Source organism: Aegilops tauschii, chromosome 7 (assembly GCF_002575655.3).
Source record: "Aegilops tauschii subsp. strangulata cultivar AL8/78 chromosome 7, Aet v6.0, whole genome shotgun sequence".
Taxonomy (NCBI): domain Eukaryota; kingdom Viridiplantae; phylum Streptophyta; class Magnoliopsida; order Poales; family Poaceae; genus Aegilops; species Aegilops tauschii.
Window position 1 is genome coordinate 271823105 of NC_053041.3, and position 21369 is coordinate 271844473.

At 49.1% G+C, this 21369-nt stretch overlaps 3 protein-coding genes and 1 pseudogene across 3 annotated transcripts; all 4 read left to right on the plus strand.

Moving 5' to 3' along the window:
* The first annotated feature begins 2875 nt into the window (after positions 1-2875).
* Positions 2876-3513, plus strand: LOC109771205 (uncharacterized). Its single transcript, XM_020329900.2, has one exon. It carries the CDS (start codon positions 2876-2878, stop codon positions 3473-3475), a length of 600 nt encoding a protein of 199 aa, XP_020185489.1. The 3' UTR covers positions 3476-3513.
* Positions 3514-4748: 1235 nt separating this feature from the next.
* On the plus strand, positions 4749-7669 carry LOC109771201 (uncharacterized). The gene has a single exon (XM_040396572.3). The coding sequence runs from the start codon at positions 6325-6327 to the stop codon at positions 7030-7032; it is 708 nt and encodes a 235-aa protein (XP_040252506.1). The 5' UTR covers positions 4749-6324; the 3' UTR covers positions 7033-7669.
* Positions 7670-11385: 3716 nt separating this feature from the next.
* Positions 11386-13722, plus strand: LOC109771200 (uncharacterized; annotated as a pseudogene).
* A 39-nt stretch (positions 13723-13761) lies between these two features.
* LOC120969388 (uncharacterized) lies at positions 13762-20224 on the plus strand. Its single transcript, XM_045231765.2, has one exon. The coding sequence runs from the start codon at positions 16105-16107 to the stop codon at positions 16810-16812; it is 708 nt and encodes a 235-aa protein (XP_045087700.1). The 5' UTR covers positions 13762-16104; the 3' UTR covers positions 16813-20224.
* The last annotated feature ends 1145 nt before the right edge of the window (positions 20225-21369 follow it).

Below are 21369 nucleotides of genomic sequence, written 5' to 3' on the forward strand. Positions count from 1 at the left end.
GCCCTTGGAGGAGGAAAGCCCCACCGGTAGCTGCGCGAGGGGCTTCTTGGAGGCCGCCGCCCCCGTGGACTTGTGCTTCTTCTTCTGCTTGGCGTAGGGGTCGCCAACGCGGTCACCGCAGAAAGGATGCGGTATCTCCTTGCGCTTGAGCTCGAGCCCACGCTTCTTGTGCTCCTCCTTCTTCTTCTTGCGCTCCTGCTCCTTGAGTCACCATGGAGGCGGTGGCCCCCATTCGCCCTCCTCGCCGGCCCGCTCCACCCCCTGCGCCTTGGCTTGCGCCCACAACTCGCGCTTCCGCTGCCTCTCCGCCGCCGAATCCAGGGGCACCATGGCCCGCTTCTCCGCCCTGCGGTCTGCCTTGGAGCCCATCGCCACAACCTCGGCGAAGGAGCGCACGAGGGGGGGAGAGGGCAACAAGGAAAGAGGGTGCGGGCAGATCTGCCGAAGCGCCGCACCTCCGATTTGGTGGCTGGAAACCCTAGTGAGGCGTCTAGGGTTCCCCGACGGAGCCACACCCACTTAAGTACTCGCGGCGTTGGGCCTGGGCTAGGTCGGCCGACCTCCCCCTGCATCGGATGGGCTGCAGCCACCTCCGGACACACAGCTCGTGGCTGGACCGGCACCAAAGCGACCGAGGTCTCAGGCCCAGGAATGCGGCCCACCAACGCAGACTGGCCCACCAGCCCAAGGGGCACCCTTGTCCCAACCCTAGGCACAGGTGCCCGCGCCTCCTCCGGCACCGACGCCGCCGCCCGGAGTGGCCTCGGAGATGCCCTGAGGAGGAGCCCCTGGTCCGCCTCCACACCCGAAGGGCCACGCAGAGCAGCCCCCGACGGAGCTCCCCGTGGGGGCGCCCAGAGCTGCGCCCCAGCGCGCCTGGACCCACGCCCGTCGGGCGCGAATGCCCTCCACCGCCCAGCTTTGAAGGATCCGCCGAGCTCCTCCGTCCGCGCCACAAAATCGCCTACGGAACACGGCGCCCTGCCGCCCCCCACGACTGCAGCCGCGGCCATCTCCTCCATCTCTTCGTCAGAACTCTCGCCGGCCAGAGCCCAGAACCGGCTCCCCGACCAGCCGCCGGCCGACGCCTCGCACTGGCACTGCCCCGTGCGCGGCGCAGGGCGCGCCGGCCCCGCGGCCTGCCGGACCACCGACCACGCGGCCTCTCCGCCGGCGTCATCCGAGCCATGGCCGCCCGGATCTGCAGCACCCACGCCGTCGCCACCCTGGTCGCCTTGCCGTACAGGAGCCGTTGGAGCCGACTCCATCTCTAGCTTTGCCTCTTGCTTTTAAAAAGGTCCCAACTTCATATATTATTAATTCAGAGTTGCAATGAGTACGTGTGTATTCTCACGAGGAGTTTGTGCATATAATTGATGGTCGTGCGGAACCAATATAATGGAGTAGCATGACAGCATGATGCAAATCAATCTTAGTTAGTAGACGCACGGATGCACCAAATGCAACCGGAAACTGAATTAATAATAACGGCACAGGGATGGTCTTGAGATTTGCTGCCTAGAAGAGCCAGCTAGCAATGCTAAACGAATGAATACCACTAACTACCAGGGAGGGCATCATCATGCAAAGACAAGGCAGCATCCAGCTATTCGATTTTCAGATAATTAAGCATCATCCAGGTTAACTACGATAATCTGACCAGCTCATCAATGTTCAGTTGCTCTCCCCACTTCGGCAATACTCTCTCTTGCTGCAGAAGAGTATATTCAGAACAGAAATAAGAGACAACTGTAAGGAGAGCCCCCCCCCTCCCGTCCCTCCCGCGACGCGCCCACGCGCGCCGGGGGGGGGGGGGGGGGACCTAGCCGCCGCTCCTCCCGTTCCCCTCCCCCCTCCCTCCCCCGCCGCCGCCGGCAGGCGTTGACGGGCAAAGCCGTGTGGGCGGCGTGGTTGCCGGGGTGTGGCGTTCGGTGGCGGTGAGTGTTGGCCGAGGTGAAAACCTGTTCTATTTTCGGACAGACCGGCGGCGGCGAAGATCGTTCCCTTCCTGAAGGCGTCGTCACGGCTCTCGTTGTCCGTCATGTGACTCTAGGGGAAACTCTGATCCTTGGATCGGGCGGTGGCGGCGCTCCGGTGTCGTACCCTTCCTGAAGGCGCCGCCTTGGAGCGCATGGTTCGTCATATGTGGCTACTTCTCTTAGTGGTGGTAGTGCTAGGAGTGGTGTTGTTGCGCTCAGCGCCTATGTATCCTGCCCTGGGTGTGTGCGTGTGTTGCGGTGGCGTGCGTTTGTACTGGATGCTTGATGATCGGTGCTTTATATATAAAGCGGGGCGAAAGCCTTTTTCGGTAGAGTATATTCAACGTCTATGGTACAGAAGTTTATGTTCTATAGTCATTTTGTGAATCGTCCAAAGATTCTTGGAGTGAAGAGAGTCAAAGCAAAGAAGCAAAGCAGATACCACTAACACACGATTACCCCTGGGGTGAAGAGAGTCAACTTATGCTTCCACCAGCAAGCAAGCACCAACCACCAATCTCACTAGTTCTCCATCATTTCGTCGCATGCTCGTCGATCTCGTGATCTTGATCTCCTGGAATTAAACTGCATGTATGTGCTCGTGCACAGCTGCAGATCGTCACTGCCAGCAGTGGCTGAGATTAGTTAGAGACATGCCAGCCAGCGTCGCAGGCTTCCATTCACAATTATAGACACACCTTGTCATGAAGATCAAGTTCATTCCATGGGAGACTAGTTAATTCTTGCAATCAGTTGGAAGTTGAGAAAAATGTGGCGCTCCCGTCTTCTTTCATCATATATAGAGGCAGAGCCGATTGTCGTTTCCATAAGCAGCATTTCATCTCCTCTTCCATTTCAAAGAGAACAAACAATCTCATATCCCAATCTCCATAACCATGGCTTGCCACCTCCGATCTGCCAGCGTGCCTTCCAGCCCTCTCTCGGATGGAACAGACGTCCAAGATCGGCTGCGGAGCCTGAAGGCGGCCATGTCTTTGCCCTCTGTGACAATCCAGATAGTGTGTGGTGCTCTGACAGAGCTCGTGAGCATATACAGCTGCATTGACGAGCTCACGTGCTCGACCAGCAGCAGTCAGACTCAGCAGAGGAAATCTCTGGAGGACGAGCTTGAGCGCTCTCTCATGCTGCTAGACCTCTGCAGCTCCAGGCAGGAGATCTTCGCGGAGCTCAGGACGAGTGTCCAGGAGGTGCAACTATCCCTCAAGAGAGTGGATGGCACGGCAGTCCACACCAAAGTTCAGTCTTACGCCCGCTTGTCCAGAAAGGCTCAGAGGCTGTGCAAAAGGATCAGCAGCATGGTTGCCTCTGACATGGAGGGATGCAGCGCCATCAAGATGACAGCTGAAGCGAGAGACATTGCCATCGTGATACTCAAGTCGACGTTGCATCTCTTTTTGAAGCAGATTACAATACCGAAATTTTCTAGTAGCTGGTCTCTTGTATCCAAGGCGTTCCAGAAGAAGAGATTTGCGTGAGATGAGGGGCAGTTGCAGGAGTTGCACATCACTGATCTTGAGAGTAGACTTCAGCTCCTCTTCAGGAGATTGATCCATCACAGGGTCTCTCTTCTGAACAATCTAAGCTTGTAGAAAGATCAACTTAGTGCAACAACTCTAACCCCCTCTAATCTGTGTCCACCTTTTGGAGGATCATAGAAACAATTTTCTGATGTATTTAAGAGAAAGAATGTACAGAAAATCACTCAGTTCAAAAGCAAAACTTTTGTCCATTTCAACTTGTCAGCCTGAGTATTTAATTTTACTCATGCCCCATGGTGCCTTTCTTTTCATGCTTCGTAGAACCCGCAACCAAATAATCAATCACTCAAAAATTGTAGCTATTCAATTCCAGTTTTTCGATTGATAAAGGGTCACTTCCCAGTCTCATTATATGAGTGCCCGTGGGGATTTGACTGGGTTTCACCCAAGTAAAACGCAGAAAAGATCGCCTGAATGTCCAACATACCACCACAGCAGTAGGCCACCTCAAACAAAAACAGGATGCCTAAACATCTCAATCAGGAATTAAGTTTAAGTTCTTCTTTCAGGGAAAATCTAATTCACTCAGACTAGTTTTCTATTAATGTTAAGACCTACAATAGCATTCCCAATGAAAGAACTATTTGAGCACTACTTAAGAACTAATATTTGCTGATCAACCAGAATACACACGGAAGCAAAACTACTTGATTAAGGTTCGCATTTGAAGAACTATTTGAGCATGCACGTATAATGAGAACAAGCAAATCGAGTAAACTGCCGTGCGTTTCATTGCTGTCAGTAGCTTAAGACATGAGAACGTGTTAGGCCTAGTTAGGAGCACCTAATGCATTCTTAAGTTGCAAAAAGGATCACATGAGGTAGTTGACAGCCCTAGTGGAAACATGCCAGCGATGCTCACCAGACAAATACATCATGTTGCGTTGGAGCTCAAAGGTTCCTCCACCACCAATCAGAAACAGCTAGCTCTTTCTCTCCACTAGCTCACCAATCCCATGATCTGGATCTAGATCTGACATCAAACTGCACGCTCGTGCAGATGATTTTGCTGCCCATAGTGGAGACATGACAAGGTGCCCATAAGCTCAACCAGAGGCGAATAGTTCAAGATGCTACTTACACTGATCAGACATACAAAAGAAAAATCAACTTGTTATGGAGATGGGTGGCAGCGGCGCGGCACCCCATCAGCGACGAGATTCCTGTTGTCTACAAGGCCAGCCTTTGCAAGGCTTGTGCTTATATAGAGAGGCAAACCATACCGGTTAAGCACCATTGCAGCAAAATTTCTTTTCTCTGAATCTCTCTTCTGTTTCCAGATACATAGAAAGCACACCACACCATCCCCCATTCAAGCCATGGCTAGCCAGCAAAACTTCTTTTCTCTCAAGGCGACGATCTCTTCACCTTCGGCTACCGTTGAAACAATGTTAGATGACTTCAGGAGGTGTGTACTTGTGTACAATAGCATCGAGGAGATCATATGCAGCCAAATTATCCTTTGCCAGAGCAACAAAGGTAAGCTGTGAAGCTCGAGCTCGAGCACTCTCTTGCACTGATCGGCATCTGCAACGCCATCCTATCGAGCTTTTCTAAGCTCAAGGCAAGCAGTCAGGAAATTACATTGGCTCTCGGGCCAAGATACAGTCCTTCATCAGTTTGACCAGGATGGGGCCAAAACAGTGGAAGAAGATCAACAAGAAATCTCCTTCAGCTGACAAGCAGGGTTGCAGGGTGGTCAAACTGTTGGCTGGAGCAAGAGAGGTCGTTGCTTCAATGCTTCAGTCATCCACGCGGTTCCTACTGAAGCAAATTGTGATGCCGAGTTATAACAAGTGGTATCTCGTCTCCAAGAAGTTTCAAAAGAACAGACTTCCATGCAACAAGGAGCAATTACTGAAACTGGAGTTTCGTTATTCTTGAGGGCAGTGCTTAGACTTTGTTGAGGAGATTGATCCAGAGCAGAGTTTCTTTTCTGAATGCTCTAAGCTTGTACATGGATGATACATTGCCTACGGTTCACAGTGATAGGCACCCACCTTTTAGAGGATCAGTTTACTGATTATGCTGCTGATAGCTTGGACAGTGTCTTCAAGAAAAAACAACTTTGGAGCATTTAACTCCGACGGATCTTCAGAATATACAATTCGTGTTACTGAGAAATGCTCATCGTTGCTGGCCATCATACAAGCTAACAGCGTACTGTTTCAAATCAAAATTTGAAACGCGTCACTACAAGATGGCCATGTTTTTCAGATGCTACTTGTTATCACAACAACAGCCAAAGGATCATTGTGCAGTGATTTTGCTACCCATAGCTAAAGCAAGCCAGCTCCAACACTCCAAGTTGGCCACGCAGGTAGCATGAGCTGTGCAGCATATAATACTACCTAAATAATAAATTTAAAACAGCACAATACCAAGATAACACGTATGCAACTAAAATAAACATTTTTTAGCACGCAATTATGTCAAGATCCACCAATAGAGCCAACCATCCGGTTGATTCTTGTCGCCAATTAAAGGAACATGACAATGTAATATCTCATTGGAAGAATAGCTACTGCACTAAAGAATTTGAACTACACATGGGAGAAGATTCCAAATGTTTTCACCAGATCTCACAAACTTGATATACAAAACTGTGGAGATGAGTTGGCATGATTCCTTGTGTCTACCATTCAAATGGTGTTGTATCATACAGTTCCTCTGTATAAATAGGCCTCAGAAGAAGGCCAAACACATCAAACCGAAAGGCGCTCTCTCATTCTCATACCTTCAAACCTCAAGTACTCAACACAGAGGAAAGAGTCTTAGCAACAGATATGGCTTGCCATCTTAGATCAGTTAGTTTGCCTTCTAGGCCTCACACCAAGGTCGAAGAGGAGCTGCACAGCCTAGAGGCAAGCATCTCTTCACCCTCCATGACCATCGAGACAATCTCTGATGGTTTGAGGAGGCTTGGAGACATCTACAGCACCATTGAAGAGATCCTGTGCCTTCCTAGCAACCAAATTTGCTCTTCCCAGCAAAGGAAGATGTTGGAAGGTGAAACTGAGTGCTCCCTTGAGCTACTAGATCTCTGCAATGCCATGCATGAGGACTTCACCGAGTTGAAGGCCATTATCCAAGATCTGCAAGTGGCGACCAGAAAAGGAGATGACACCGCTGCTCAAGTCAAGATCCAGTCTTACACCCGCCTAGTGAAGAAGGCGAAGAAACATTTCAAGAAGGCTGCGAAGAAGGTTACATCTGACAAGGAGGACTGCAGGATGGTCAGGCTGTTGAGCGAGGCTAGGGAGATCACCACCTCTCTCCTCGAGTCAACAGTACACCTCTTGTCCAAGCAAATCGCAGTGCCAAAATGGTCTCTCGTCTCCAAGGCATTCCAGAAGAAGAATTCGGTTGTTTGCAAGGAGGAGCAGTTGCAGGTCCTAGAGTGCAGTGTTGGAGATCTTGAGGCTGGAGCAGGAATTCTGTTCCGGAGATTGCTCCAGAGCAGAGTTACTCTCCTAAACATTCTTAGCTCATAGATACTCTTCAACATGTGCTACTCTTGCACCGTGCGATTGGCTTCCACCTTTTAAAGGATTGCTGATCTTTCTCAGTGTGTATATATATGTAGAAATGTACAGAATACTCCATACAGAAAGGAAACAAAAGTTTTGATCGAACTCATACTGTGAATTCAACCTTTCCATGCTTCTGAGATTCCGCGCTGGTCCATAACTACCTGCTTGTTTGTACCTTGTATATTAATGTGGCCACGTTGCCTCACACCTGCTTAATCTCATGATTTTGTTTTAGCATCTTTCCCTTACATGCCAGGTCCGAACTACAAGGCAAGCCTGCAAATGGATAACATGCTGGCCAGATTTTCTTCACGGACACACAGCCTGGCCTGTTATTGCATTGTTTTCGTTTGCACCCAGCATTTAAAACACAATTGCAGTGAAAGAGATAACAACTTCAATTTTTCTGTTGGCAAGGCTGTGGTGGTTGCAGAACAATTTGAAAATTTTCTGGAATCCTTGTGTACTTCTAATGATACTCAGTACTGGTATCCATATCATTTGAGCACATACATGACAGTGCAATATGGCGTGGCTGCGCACTACCTTCATTACTGACACCAACCAATTAAGTTCAGTGAGTGAGAAATTATATGCAGCGCACATATTGAACTGAGCGCGTGGATTTAGAATAACATGATAAGATGTGAACTTTGACGACTCAATAGTTTTGCATTGGCTCATATAATCACTCGTCAGCTCAGGCGGTACAACCCAGCTAGGTCACAAGGCATGGCAACAGACAGAGAACTAAGAGCTAACTAGATGCATACCACGGTGGCTTCAAAAGATAATCGTGGCGGTGATGAATCTCTTGCTTATGCTTCAAAAGATAATCTCGTCCATGCTCAAACCCTCATGGGGTGAAGCCTTGGACTGGAGAGGTTGGGTGGCTGAAAGATTGGCTTGAACCAAGAAGTAGAGGACATATTTAAAGGTTTGGCATGAATGTTGGAGTAGAATGTTATTTGGCTCAGCATAAGACTTGAATATTTTCTCTTAAGTGAATATTTGGAATGAAACTCTGAACTGGTGGGATAGGGTATATATAAGCTAGACCCAGAAATCTGGTCGTTACACACTCTTTTGTACAACTTTGAGTCGCCAAATGGTCAGCTCGGAGGCTTCAACTGAACTGCAAAGAGGTACTTCTGTATAGACGTATTAAAAATCTACTCAAATTTTACTGGTCAAGTTTTAAGCTTTTCTACCAAGGTTGCTTAGGTGTCAATGATTATCTATGAGTGTCGATAGACTAAGTCGACTAGCAAGTGTCTATGGACTCTCCTGCCCACAACACGATGCACCAAAGGAGAAACTCGGAGGAGATAAGTAAAGGGACACTATTTCTCGGATCAGACTGTTGCGGGAGATATGTTCCTTGTAACTATACGAGATCGGATTGTGGGGGATAGCCGAAGATAGTTTCCTAGTTTACTAATAGGAGGATGCCTATATAAGGCCTCAAGAGCCCTTAATTTCCAGGTAGGGGATATCCAATATATATGTGGTAAGCTCGTATCAATATACACAAAGCAAGACTAGGGCTATTACCCATCAGAAGGGCCTAAACCTGGGTAAAACCACCAATGAACCGCGGCTCCTTGCGCCTCCGCGCCACGCGGCTCTGCTCCTCAGCATGGTTGAAACGTCCCGTGCTGCCCCTATACATGCCTGAGCGAGAGATAAGGGCCCGTTGCCGCCGCGATGGATGGCCGGCGGCTAGGGTTTGGCACCCGTGGCGGAGCTAAATCCGGTAGATCTTTAGGTAGGGGATCATAAGCTAGATGTCTTGGAGCGATGATAACAGGGACACAAGTTTTATGCAGGTTCAGGCTCTCCGAGGAGATAAAACCCTATGTCATGCTTGTGATTTATGGCGTCGGAGTATGTATAGAGTACAGGTAAAACTACCAAGAAATTGTAATGTGTTCTTACGAGCCAGGCCCCTCGGTTTATATAGATACATGGAGGTCCTAGGGTACAAGATCCTAGTCGGCTACGTATGGGGAGGCAGAGTCCTCCATGAATCCAGCGTTTTGGAGCATACGTCAAGTCTTCTGGATCTTCCTTGTATACACCATGGGCTGCCTGATGCGGCCCAGGACGAAACCGACAAGGGGTCCCCGGCGCAGCCCACCAGGGCGGGAGTCAACATGGTGAGAGGCCCCTTAGCTGGGACACCGTCACCTGGGCCGCTCGAGGGGGAGCGACACGGGGCCTTACCATGTGATACGGTACTAGTAACATTTTTTAGTGGTCCATATTAGGGGGGTGCACACACCACACGCACACACCCCACCAATCCTGTTTTAGTGGAGTACTTGCTCAAAAGTCCCACATGTTAAAACTTATCAGACTGTCTTAGGTGACACTGCTTCAATGACAGTAAAGCTCATCCACATCCATTATCTAGTCTGATTAGGTGAGATCATTACTACAGAACAAAACTACCAGACTCTTCTAGTTTTTTTTAGGTTATATTGATGATCTTTATCGATTGCAGGATCTGCACTCATGTTTTTTAAAAGATCCCAACTTCATATTATTAATTCAGAGTTGCAATGAGTACGTGCGAATATTTCTTCTCACGCTAGGAGTTTGTGCATGTAATTGATGGCGTGTGCGGAACCAATATAATGGAGTAGCACGACAGCATGATGCTAATCAATCTTAGTTAGTAGACACACGGATGCACCAAATGCAAAAGAAAACAGAATTAATAATCACGGCACAGAGATGGTCTCGAGATTTGCCGTCGATAAGGGCCAGCTAGCGATGCCGCACGAATGAGTGGCACTAACTACCAGAGAGGCCATCATCATGCAAAGTCGCAGCAGCAGCTATTCACCAGAGACAAACGAAAGGTACAGGTTAAGTACAAAGAGCTGGGGACACAGGTTTGAGAAACAGTTAACAGTCAAAATCCTGACCAGCCCATCAATCTTCAGTCCCTCCAGCAACACTATCTGGCGCTGCAAAAGGAGTATATTCAATTTTGTGCCGCGTGGTTTCGTTTGAATGCTATAGGAATTTATGTTATACATTCGGTTTGTGAATCGTCCAAAGACCCCATATCAAATTGCCACCCATTTTCCATCGCAAAAAAAGAAAAGAAGAAGAAAAGCAGTATCGTTGCCGTCCTCCAGAACCCCAGAAAAATAGGGCAACTCTGAATTTCACGGCCTTTTTCTTTTCACTGGCAGTTAACCTATTGGTGAGGGTGCATCTTACTTTCAGTGGGAAGTTTTTTTGTTTGCAAAGAGCTTGTAGCTGTTAGACACTTGAGAGACATATGACAAATCACTCCCCCCCAAAGCAAAGAAGGAAAGCAGATACCATTAACACCGCATTCGACGTTTGCCCCTGAAGTGAAGAGAGTCAACTTATGAATTCCACCAGAAAGCAAGCACCAACGACGAAAAAGGGTTTCCCCCGCTTTATATTATAAATCAACCAACATCGCAACATCCGAGAGCACCGATACAAAGAAACGCCAACACCACACTCAACACACACACCCAAGGCAAGATACAAAGGTGCCGGGCACTGACACACCACCCCAACGACTACTAAGCACACTACAAATGAGCAAAGAAGAACCGCTTTGAGCCGACGGAGACCACCACAAGTGCGATCCACCGAGGAGGGCGAGACGGCCAATGTCGGAGCGGGGACTCTAAAACGGTGCCTCCAAGAAGGGCACGACCACGGAAGCCGCCACCATCCGATCCCGCAGATCAAGTTTTCAACCGGAGCAACACAAGGGAGTGAGAGCACCGCGACGGTGCCTGCAAGGAGGAAATGATGACCGCGGTCACTGCCGGCGGCGGCCAGTCCAAAGACTGGGCAAGTGATGTACCCCGTTGCTCTGATCCCTTCGACGCACCCCCGTTCTGCCAACCACCCGCATCCATGCCGCCCGAGTGGCCATGTCTGCTCGCTCACACACGAGCCGCGCAACCTGCCCAAGACCAACACGTCTCCCACCGCCAGGGCCGCCGCCCTGCACCCAGACCACCCCAAGACCATCAAAGGGGATGGCTTTGGACAGCTCCGCCAACCCCAACCACCGCCAGAACTGGCAACGACCGTCCCGCCTCAAGCATCACCAGGAAAGCGACCAGAAAGCACCATGCCGGGGAAGGAGGAAGGGGGAGGAGCGGCACACGGCCACGACCGGCACCCCCTGTGCCGGCAACGGGCGGCTCAACCACGTCGGAGCCCCCATCCCTCCTGTCGGCCTTCCCCCCCCCCCCCCCCCCCCCCGAAGCACCCTGCTTCGCCCCAACACAGGTACTGGCGCGGACCGGTGAGAGACCACCAACAGCCGCCTGTCCGCCGAAGAACGGGGGTAGATCTGCCGCCCCCATCGCCAGGGATGGGCCCAAGGGAAGCCCTCCCGCGCCGCACGCCATCGTACAGATGCCGGGGAAGAGGGGCCCGACCAGACACCGGGACGCGCACACACCACCACCGCCAGACAAACTACGGCAGCACCGGTCGCCTGTGGCCCCTGTTGGCCTCAGCCCTCGCCGCCAGACGGGTCACCAGCAGCAGATCCGGCCGGATCTGACCGGGCCGTCGCATGCAAAACCACCCGGAGAAGAAGCCCCGTCACCACCTTGGACCGCTTCACCAGCAGCCGCTGCGCCGCCACCAAGCAGCAGGGAGAGGCCGCGCCACAGCCCCCACGCGTGCCTGACGCCGCGCCGCTGAGCCCCGCCGTAGCCCAGCGCCTCCGGCGGCCAACTGTCCTACACGGAGGGGAAAGGAGCGGCCCCGCCACCGCCTAAGCTGGTCGGGCTTTGCCCGGCGGCGCCTCTAGGCGGCGGCGAGGGAGGGGGGCGGAGGGGAGGGTGTGGGAGGCGGCGGCCGCTGGTTCCCCCGTCCGCTCGCAGGAGCGGCTCGGGGGAAAGGCACCAACCACCAATCTCACTACTTCTCCATCATTTCGTTCCATGTTCGTCGATCTCATCGTCTTGATCTCCTGGAATTAAACTGAACGTATGTGCTTGTTCACAGCTGCAGATCGTCACTGCCAGCAGTGGCTGAGATTAGTTAGAGACATGCCAGCCAGCATCACAGGCTTTCATTCACAATTATCGACGCACCTTGTCGTGAAGGTCAAGCTCATTTCATGGGAGACTAGTTAATTCTTGCAATCAGTTGGAAGTTGAGAAAAATGTGTCGCCCATGTCTTCTTTCGTCATATATAGAGGCAGAGCCGATTTTCATTTCCATCACCAGCATTTCATCTCCTCTTCCATTTCCAGAGAGGACAAACAATCTCAAATCTGTAATTTCCATAGCCATGGCTTGCCATCTCCGTTCTGCCAGCGTGCCTTCCAACCCTCTCTCAGATGGAACCGACATCCAAGATCAGCTGCAGAGCCTTAAGGCGGTCATGTCTTCGCCCTCTGTGACAATCCAGATAGTGTGTGGTGGTCTGACAGAGCTCATGAGCATGTACAGCTGCATCGACGAGCTCACATGCTTGACCAGCAGCAGTCAGACTCAGCAGAGGAAAGCTGTGGAGGACAAGCTTGAGCGCTCTTTAGTGCTGCTAGACCTCTGCAGCGTCATGCAGGAGAGCTTCACGGAGCTCAGGACGAGTGTCGAGGAGGTGCAACTATCCCTCAAGAGAGTGGATGGCGCGACAGTCCACACCAAGGTTCAGTCTTACGCCCGCTTGGCCAGAAAGGCTCAGAGGCTGTGCAAAAGCATCAGCAGACATGGAGGGATGCAGCGCCATCAAGATGACAGCTGAAGCGAGAGACATTGCCGTCGTGATACTCGAGTCGATGTTGCATCTCTTGTTGAAGCAGATTACAATACCAAAATTTTCTAGTAGGTGGTCTCTTGTCTCCAACTCCTCCTATGTTGTCTCAACATAGCCGGTCCCAAGCCCGGGTAAAGGAGGGTTGTGATAGGCTTGGCGAGCCAGCGTAAAAACTCAGCCACTCTTATGGAGATGAAACCCAAAAGATTTTCGTTGGGGCGTAACCAAAGAACTAGCTATGGACAGGGGTGCGTAGAAGCTTGCTATCCATGTGCCAAAGCCATGAGTTGGTCGCGAGATCTTATGGGTTTCACCTACCCCAGCTTGTTTGGGACTAAAGGCTTTGTTGTTGTTGTTGTTGTTGGTCTCTTGTCTCCAAGGCGTTCCAGAAAAAGAGATTTGTGTGCAACAAGGGGCAGTTGCAGGAGTTGCACATCATTGATCTTGAGAGTAGACTTCAGCTTCGCTTCAGGAGATTGATCCATAACAGGGTCTCTCTTCTGAACAATCTTAGCTTATAGAGAGATCGACTTAGTGCAACAACTCTAACCCCCTCTAATTCGTGTCCACCTTTTGGAGGATCATGGAAAACAATTTTCTGATGTATTTAAGAGAAATAATGTACAGAAAATCACACAGCTCAAAAACAAAACTTTTGTCCATTTCAACTTGTCAACCTGAGTATTTAATTTCACACATGCCCCATGGTGCCTTTTTTTCATGCTCTGTAGAACCCGCAACCAAATAATCAATCACCCAAAAATTGTAGCTATTTAATTCCAGTTTCTCTATTGATAACAGGGTCACTTCCCAGTCTCATTATATGAATGCCCGTGGGGACTTGACTGGGTTTCACCCAAGTAAAACACAGAAAAGATCAACTGAATGTCCAACATATCACCACAGCAGTAGAATGCCACCTCAAACAAAAACAGGATGTCTAAACGTCTCAATCAGGAATTCAGTTTAAGTTCTTAATTCAGGGAAAATCTAATTCACACAGACTAGTTTTCTTATTGAATGTTAAGACCTGCATTAGCATTCCCAATCAAAGAACTATTTGAGCACTACTTAAGAACTGATATTTGCTGATCAACCAGTATAGAAATGGATGCAAAACTACTTGATTAGGATTCCCAATTAAAAAACTATTTGAGCATGCACGAATGACGATAACAAGCAATAATTGAGTAAACTGCCGCGCCATTCATTGCTGTCAGTAGCTTAAGACACGAGAACGTGTTAGGCCTAGTTAGGAGCACCTAATGCACCCTTAGGTTGCAAAGGATCACATGAGGTAGTTAATAGCCCTAGTGGAAACATGCCAGCGATCCTCACCAGACAAACACATCGTGTCGCGTTGGAGCTCAAAGGTGAAGTCAACTGTTTCCCCACCACCAATAAGCAACAGCTAGCTCTTTCTCTCACCAGCTCACCAATCTCATGATCTGGATCTGGATCTGACATCAAACTGCACGCTCGTGCAGATGAGTTTGCTGCCCAGAGTGGAGACATGACAAGGTGCTCATAAGCTCAACCAGAGGCGAATAGTTGGAGATGCTACTTACACTGATCAGACATACAAAAGAAAAATAAGCTTGTCGTGGAGATGGGTGGCAGCGGCATAGCACCCCATCAGCGACGAGATTCTTGTTGTCTACAAGGTCAGCTTGTGCTTATATAGAGAGGCAAACAGCACCGGTTAACCACCATTGCAGCAAAATTTCTTTTCTCTGAATATCTCTTCCATTTCCAGATACATAGAAAGCACACCACACCATCACCCATTCCAGCCATTTGCTAGCCAGCAAAACTTCTTTTCTCTGAAGGCGAACATCTCTTCACCTTTGGCTACCATTGAAACAATGTTCGATGACTTCAGGAGGTGTGTACTTGTGTACAATAGCATCAAGGAGATCATATGCAGCCAAATTATCTTTGGCAGAGCAACAAAGGTAAGCTGTGGAGCTCGAGCTCGAGCACTTTCTTGCACTGATCGACATCTGCAATGCCATCCTAGAGAGCTTTTCTAAGCTCAAGACAGGTACTTGGGAAATTACATTGGCTCTCAGGCCAAGATACAGTCCTTCATTCATCTGACCAAGATGGCACAAAAACAGTGGAAGAAGATCAATGGAAATCCCCTTCAGCTGAGAAGGAGGCTGGTCAAACTGTTGGCCGGAGCAAGAGAGGTCGTTACTTCGATGCTTCAGTCATCCACGCGGCTCCTACTGAAGCAAATTGTGATGCCGAGTTATAACAAGTGGTATCTTGTCTCCAAGTTCCACAAGAAAAGACTTCCATGCAACAAGAAGCAATTACTGAAACTGGAGTTTCGTTGTTCTTGAGGGCAGTGCTTAGACTTTGTTGAGGAGATTGATCCAGAGCAGAGTTTCTTTTCTGAATGCTCTAAGCTTGTACATGGATGATAAATTGCCTACGGTTCACTGTGATAGGCACCCACCTTTTAGAGGATCAGTTTACTGTTTATGCTGCTGTGAAGATAGCTTGGACAATGTCTTCAAGAAAGAACAACTTTGGAGCATTTAACTCAGACGGATCTTCAGAATATACAAATAGTATTACTCAGAAATGCTCATCGTTGCTGACCATCATACAAGCTAACAGCATACTGTTTCAAATCAAAATTTGAAATGCGTCACTACAAGATGGCCATGTTATTCAGATGCTACTTGTTATCACAACAACAGCCAAAGGATCATTGTGCAGTGATTTTGCTATCCATGGCTAAAGCAAGCCAGCTCCAACACTCCAAGTTGGCCACGCAGGTAGCATGAGCTGTGCAGCATATAATACCTACATAATAAATTTAAAACAGCACAATACCTAGATAACACGTATGCAACTAAAATAAACATTTTTTAGCACGCAATTATGTCAAGATCCACCAATAGAGCCAACCATCCGGTTGATTCTTGTCGCCAATTAAAGGAACATGACAATGTGATATCTCATTGGAAGAATAGCTACTGCACTAAAGAATTTGAACTACACATGGGCGAAGATTCCAAATGTTGCACCAGATCTCACAAACTTGATATACAAAACTGTGGAGATGAGTTGGCATGATTCCTTGTGTCTACCATTCAAATGGTGTTGTATCATACAGTTCCTCTGTATAAATAGGCCTCAGAAGAAGGCTAAACACATCAAACCGAAAGGCGCTCGCTCATTCTCATACCTTCAAACCTCAAGTACTCAACACAGAGGAAAGAGTCTTAGCAACAGATATGGCTTGCCATCTTAGATCAGTTAGTTTGCCTTCTAGGCCTCACACCAAGGTCGAAGAGGAGCTGCACAGCCTAGAGGCAAGCATCTCTTCACCCTCCATGACCATCGGGACAATCTCTGATGGTTTGAGGAGGCTTGGAGATATCTACAGCACCATTGAAGAGATCCTGTGCCTTCCTAGCAACCAAATTTGCTCTTCCCAGCAAAGGAAGATGTTGGAAGGTGAAACCGAGAGCTCCCTTGAGCTACTAGATCTCTGCAATGCCATGCATGAGGACTTCACCGAGTTGAAGGCCATTATCCAAGATCTGCAAGTGGCGAGCAGAAAAGGAGATGACACCGCTGCTCAAGTCAAGATCCAGTCTTACACCCGCCTAGTGAAGAAGGCGAAGAAACATTTCAAGAAGGCCACGAAGAAGGTTACATCTGACAAGGAGGACTGCAGGATGGTCAGGCTGTTGAGCGAGGCTAGGGAGATCACTACCTCTCTCCTCGAGTCAACAGTACACCTCTTGTCCAAGCAAATCGCAGTGCCAAAATGGTCTCTCGTCTCCAAGGCATTCCAGAAGAAGAACTCGGTTGTTTGCAAGGAGGAGCAGTTGCAGGTCCTAGAGTGCAGTGTCGGGGATCTTGAGGCTGGATCAGGAATTCTGTTCCGGAGATTGCTCCAGAGCAGAGTTACTCTCCTAAACATTCTTAGCTCATAGATACTCTTCAACATGTGCTACTCTTGCACCGTGCGATTGGCTTCCACCTTTTAAAGGATTGCTGATCTTTCTCAGTGTGTGTATATATGTAGAAATGTACAGAATACTCCATACAGAAAGGAAACAAAAGTTTTGATCGAACTCATACTGTGATTTCAACCCTCGCATGCTTCTGAGATCCATGGTGATATTATGCAATGATGTTATTATTGCCTCTGTTTTGTATGATGCATACACGGTTCAAGATGTAGAATGTGCACATGAAATAAGTTACACATGAGCCATGGTAGTTTCTCCCTTTTCTTAACTTTAAGCAGTTACATGGGAGTTTCTTCCTTCTCTTAATTCTATGCATTCTTTTTCTCTGGAAAGAAATAATTAGAGACTAGCAGCCAACTTTTAAGGCTCAGCCATGTAAATTTTACACTGGCTAATAAATGCATTTACTTGTGTATTCAACATCAAACCTTCTTTAAGCTCAAAATTAGTATATGATCCTTATTTGGTGGAACTACTCTTGTAACGCCCCGAGACCGACGCTCCAGACGCCTTCCATGATTTTCGTTGTTGCCATGTGTTTTACTTGTTTGTTGCATTCATTATCGCATCATCCGCATTGCATCGGCACTTCGTTGCCGTCATTTTTCAAAACTTGCATCCCCTCGTAGTTGCGGCGTCCCCCTTGCTTTCGTTGACCGTTCCGAGACCAACCTTGTTCTTCGTTTCCCCCCTTGTCTCCACGGCCTTTCGTCAAGCCCCTCGCGTGCGCGTCCGAACTGTCCCAAACCCGAACCGCTCAGTCATCACCGTTGGGTCCGGATCATCCCCAAACATCTATAAAATATCTGTGTTTCTCTATTGGACTCCCCTAACCTTGTATTCTTGACCGTCCGATTTAAACGGAGGATCCAAAATCCGCCCTCTACCTATATAAACAGTCAAACCCTAGCCTAGGCAGTCCCATCCATCCAATCCCTCCTCCGCCGCCAGTCTCTCGCATCTTCATCGGGATCCTCCCGATCCAACCACCAACCACAGTCGCCACCGCAGCCTCCGACCACCTCCCGCAATTTTCGCGCCGGCCAAACCAATCCCTCCACCTCCCTCACCGACTCTGGACGCGCCCGCGGATATGGCCGTCTCTCGCTATGCCCGCGCCATCCCCATCCCCGGCGCCGTTCACGCCCGAAGCCTCGCTCCCAGCCTCCCGCAAGCAGAGGCCCCGCGAACCTCTCGCTCCCTCGTGCTCGCCCCTCCTCCCGTTCCAACGCGCCCTCCGGCGACCACGTCCAGGCCGAGCCTCGCCGTCCCTTGCCTCCCCCTCGGCATCCCTCTCTCTCCCGTTGCTAAACTCTCTCCCTTTCCCTGTGTTCTTCACGCAGGAGCAGCAGTAGACAATGGCGCCCTCCTTCTCCTCGCCGGAGCACCGCGTCGCCCGCTCGTTCCCCTGCTTCAACAGAGCGCGGTGCCATGCCTGCCTCCTCTGCCTCGCGCTCGTTCGCCGCCGTCGTCCTGCTTCGTCCGGTGACCTCCGAGCAGCGCCACCCGCCGGATCTGCTCGAGCTCGCCTCGCCCCTGCGCCTCAAGTCCCGCGTCGCCAAGCCGCCTCCCTGCCCTCGAGTCCGTCCAGTTCCGCCGTCCGCCGTGGCCGTGGAGCTCGTCGGCGTCGTCCTCGTGCTCGTCCCAGTCCTGCTGCCGCCGTTCCCCTGCCATGGCGCCTCGGCCTCCTCTGCTGCCCGCTCGCCCGCTCGTTGACCGCATCGACCTCCCCTGCTCCATCTCGTGGACCGCAAGGCGTGCCCTTGCAGCGCGTCTCCAGATCCAGCCTGCCCCACCGCTCCACCAACTTGGGCTTGGCCCATGGGTGAGCTTCCCCAGCCCCTCCAGTTTCAGCCTGTTTGTTTTTTTTAGGTTCTGCGAATTTGCCAATTATCCAGAAAACTGCATATTTACAGTTTACCCCTCCATGTTCATGCATATAATAACTCCACAACCGTGCATTGGATTAAAATGATTTAAACATGTAAAATGCTTAGAATTTCATCTAGTTTCATAATATCCAACTTTCATCCATGTTTAAAATGTTTAAACTTGCTGTTTGATTAAATTTGCTTAAATGCCATGTTAAAATGATTTATTTCATAACTAAATAACCGTAGCTCCATTTTAAATATACTTTATATGTAAATGGGGTAGAAAAATGCCTAGTTTAACATGGTGCACTTTATTTTGCTGTTTAACAACATTAAAATTGTGTTTATGGCAGAACAGTACCAAATCAAAAATATGGACATGAGGATTTTCTGGAATTGTTGTTTGTTGTTCCGGCCTCATTTAAACTTGCCTAAATAGTTAGTTTACTTATGCTTCACTCCTTGCCATGTTTAATGACATTTAACATTGTTGGGTACATAAACGAGAGCGAACTAAATAACTTGAATGTGGTGTTTCGTCAATATGCAACTCGTTGCATATTGAGCTCCACTTAACTTGTAGTATTGTTTGTGCACTATTGCCATGCCATACCTATTTAAACCGGACATGCATCATACTTGATTGTGCATCATGCCATGTTTATGTGATGGTTGTTTACTATGTTGTTTGCTTCTTTCCGGTTTGCTTCTCTCGTTAGCTTCGGTTTCGTTCCGGAGTTGTGAGGATTCGTTCGACTACGTCGGTTTGTCTTCTTCATGGACTCGTTCTTCTTCCTTGCGGGATTTAAGGCAAGATGACCATACCCTCGAAATCACTTCTATCTTTGCTTGCTAGTTGTTCGCTCTATTGCTATGCCGCGCTACCTACCACTTGCTATATCATGCCTCCCATATTGCCATGTCAAGCCTCTAACCCACCTTTCCTAGCAAACCGTTGTTTGGCTAAGTTACCGCTTTTGCTCAGCCCTTCTTATAGCGTTGCTAGTTGCAGGTGAAGTTGAAGTTGGTTCCATGTTGGAACATGGATATTCTGGCATATCACAATATCTCTTATTTAATTAATGCATCTATATACTTGGTAAAGGGTGGAAGGCTCGGCCTTATGCCTGGTGTTTTGTTCCACTCTTGCCGCCCTAGTTTCCGTCATACCGGTGTTATGTTCCTTGATTTTGCGTTCCTTACGCGGTTGGGTGATTTATGGGACCCCCTTGACAGTTTGCTTTGAATAAAACTCCTCCAGCAAGGCCCAACCTTGGTTTTACATTTGCCTACCCAAGCCTTTTTCCCTTGGGTTTTCGCGAGCCCGAGGGTCATCTTTATTTCAACCCCCGGGCCAGTGCTCCTTCGAGTGCTGGTCCAAACTGGGCGATGTCCGGCGCCCCCTGGGCAACCAGGGTCTATGCCAACCCGACGTCTTGCCCATCCGGTGTGCCCTGAGAACGAGATATGTGCAGCTCCTATCGGGATTTGTCGGCACATTCGGGCGGCTTTGCTGGTCTTGTTTTACCATTGTCGAAATGTCTTGTAAACCGGGATTCCGAGACTGATCGGGTCTTCCCGGGAGAAGGTTTATCCTTCGTTGACCGTGAGAGCTTATAATGGGCTAAGTTGGGACACCCCTGCAGGGTATTATCTTTCGAAAGCCGTGCCCGCGGTTATGTGGCAGATGGGAATTTGTTAATGTCCGGTTGTAGAGAACTTGACACTTGACTTAATTAAAATACATCGACCGCGTGTGTAGCCGTGATGGTCTCTTTTCGGCGGAGCCCGGAAAGAGAACACGGTCTAGTGTGATGCTTGAACGTAAGTAGCTTCAGGATCACTTCTTGATCACTTCTAGCTTCGCGACCGTTGCGTTGCTCCTCTTCTCGCTCTTATTTGCGTATGTTAGCCACCATATATGCTTAGTGCTTGCTGCAGCTCCACCTCATTACCTCATCCTTCCTATAAGCTTAAATAGTCTTGATCTCGCGGGTGTGAGATTGCTGAGTCCTCGTGACTCACAGATTCTACCAAAACAGTTGCAGGTGCCGATGATACCAGTGCAGGTGATGCCACCGAGCTCAAGTGGGAGTTCGATGAAGACCTTGTTCGTTACTATGTTTCGTTTCCAGTTGATCAGTAGTGGAGCCCAGTTGGGACGATCGGGGATCTAGCATTTGGGGTTATCTTCTTTTCATTTGGATTTGACCGTAGTCGGTCTATGTGTGTATCTTGAATGATGTATGAATTTATTTATGTATTGTGTGAAGTGGCGATTGTAAGCCAACTCTCTTTATCCCATTCTTGTTCATTACATGGGATTGTGTGAAGATGACCCTTCTTGCGACAAAACCTACAATGCGGTTATGCCTCTTAAGTCGTGCCTCGACACGTGGGAGATATAGCCGCATCGTGGGCGTTACAACTCTACATTAATAAAATATGCTAGATCAAGCTGAACCCCACCATTAAACTAGTAATTTGCAGAGCATATTAGCTGGCTGAGTTGGCTAGCTGCATGGTTGCAGAGTCTGGACATATCATTGCACTAAATCAACTTTTCCACTGAGACGATGTAGCTTTAAAACAGCTTCAGAAGGAAAACTGTAATCTTGGTTAGGCTGCATGCATCCTAGTAATG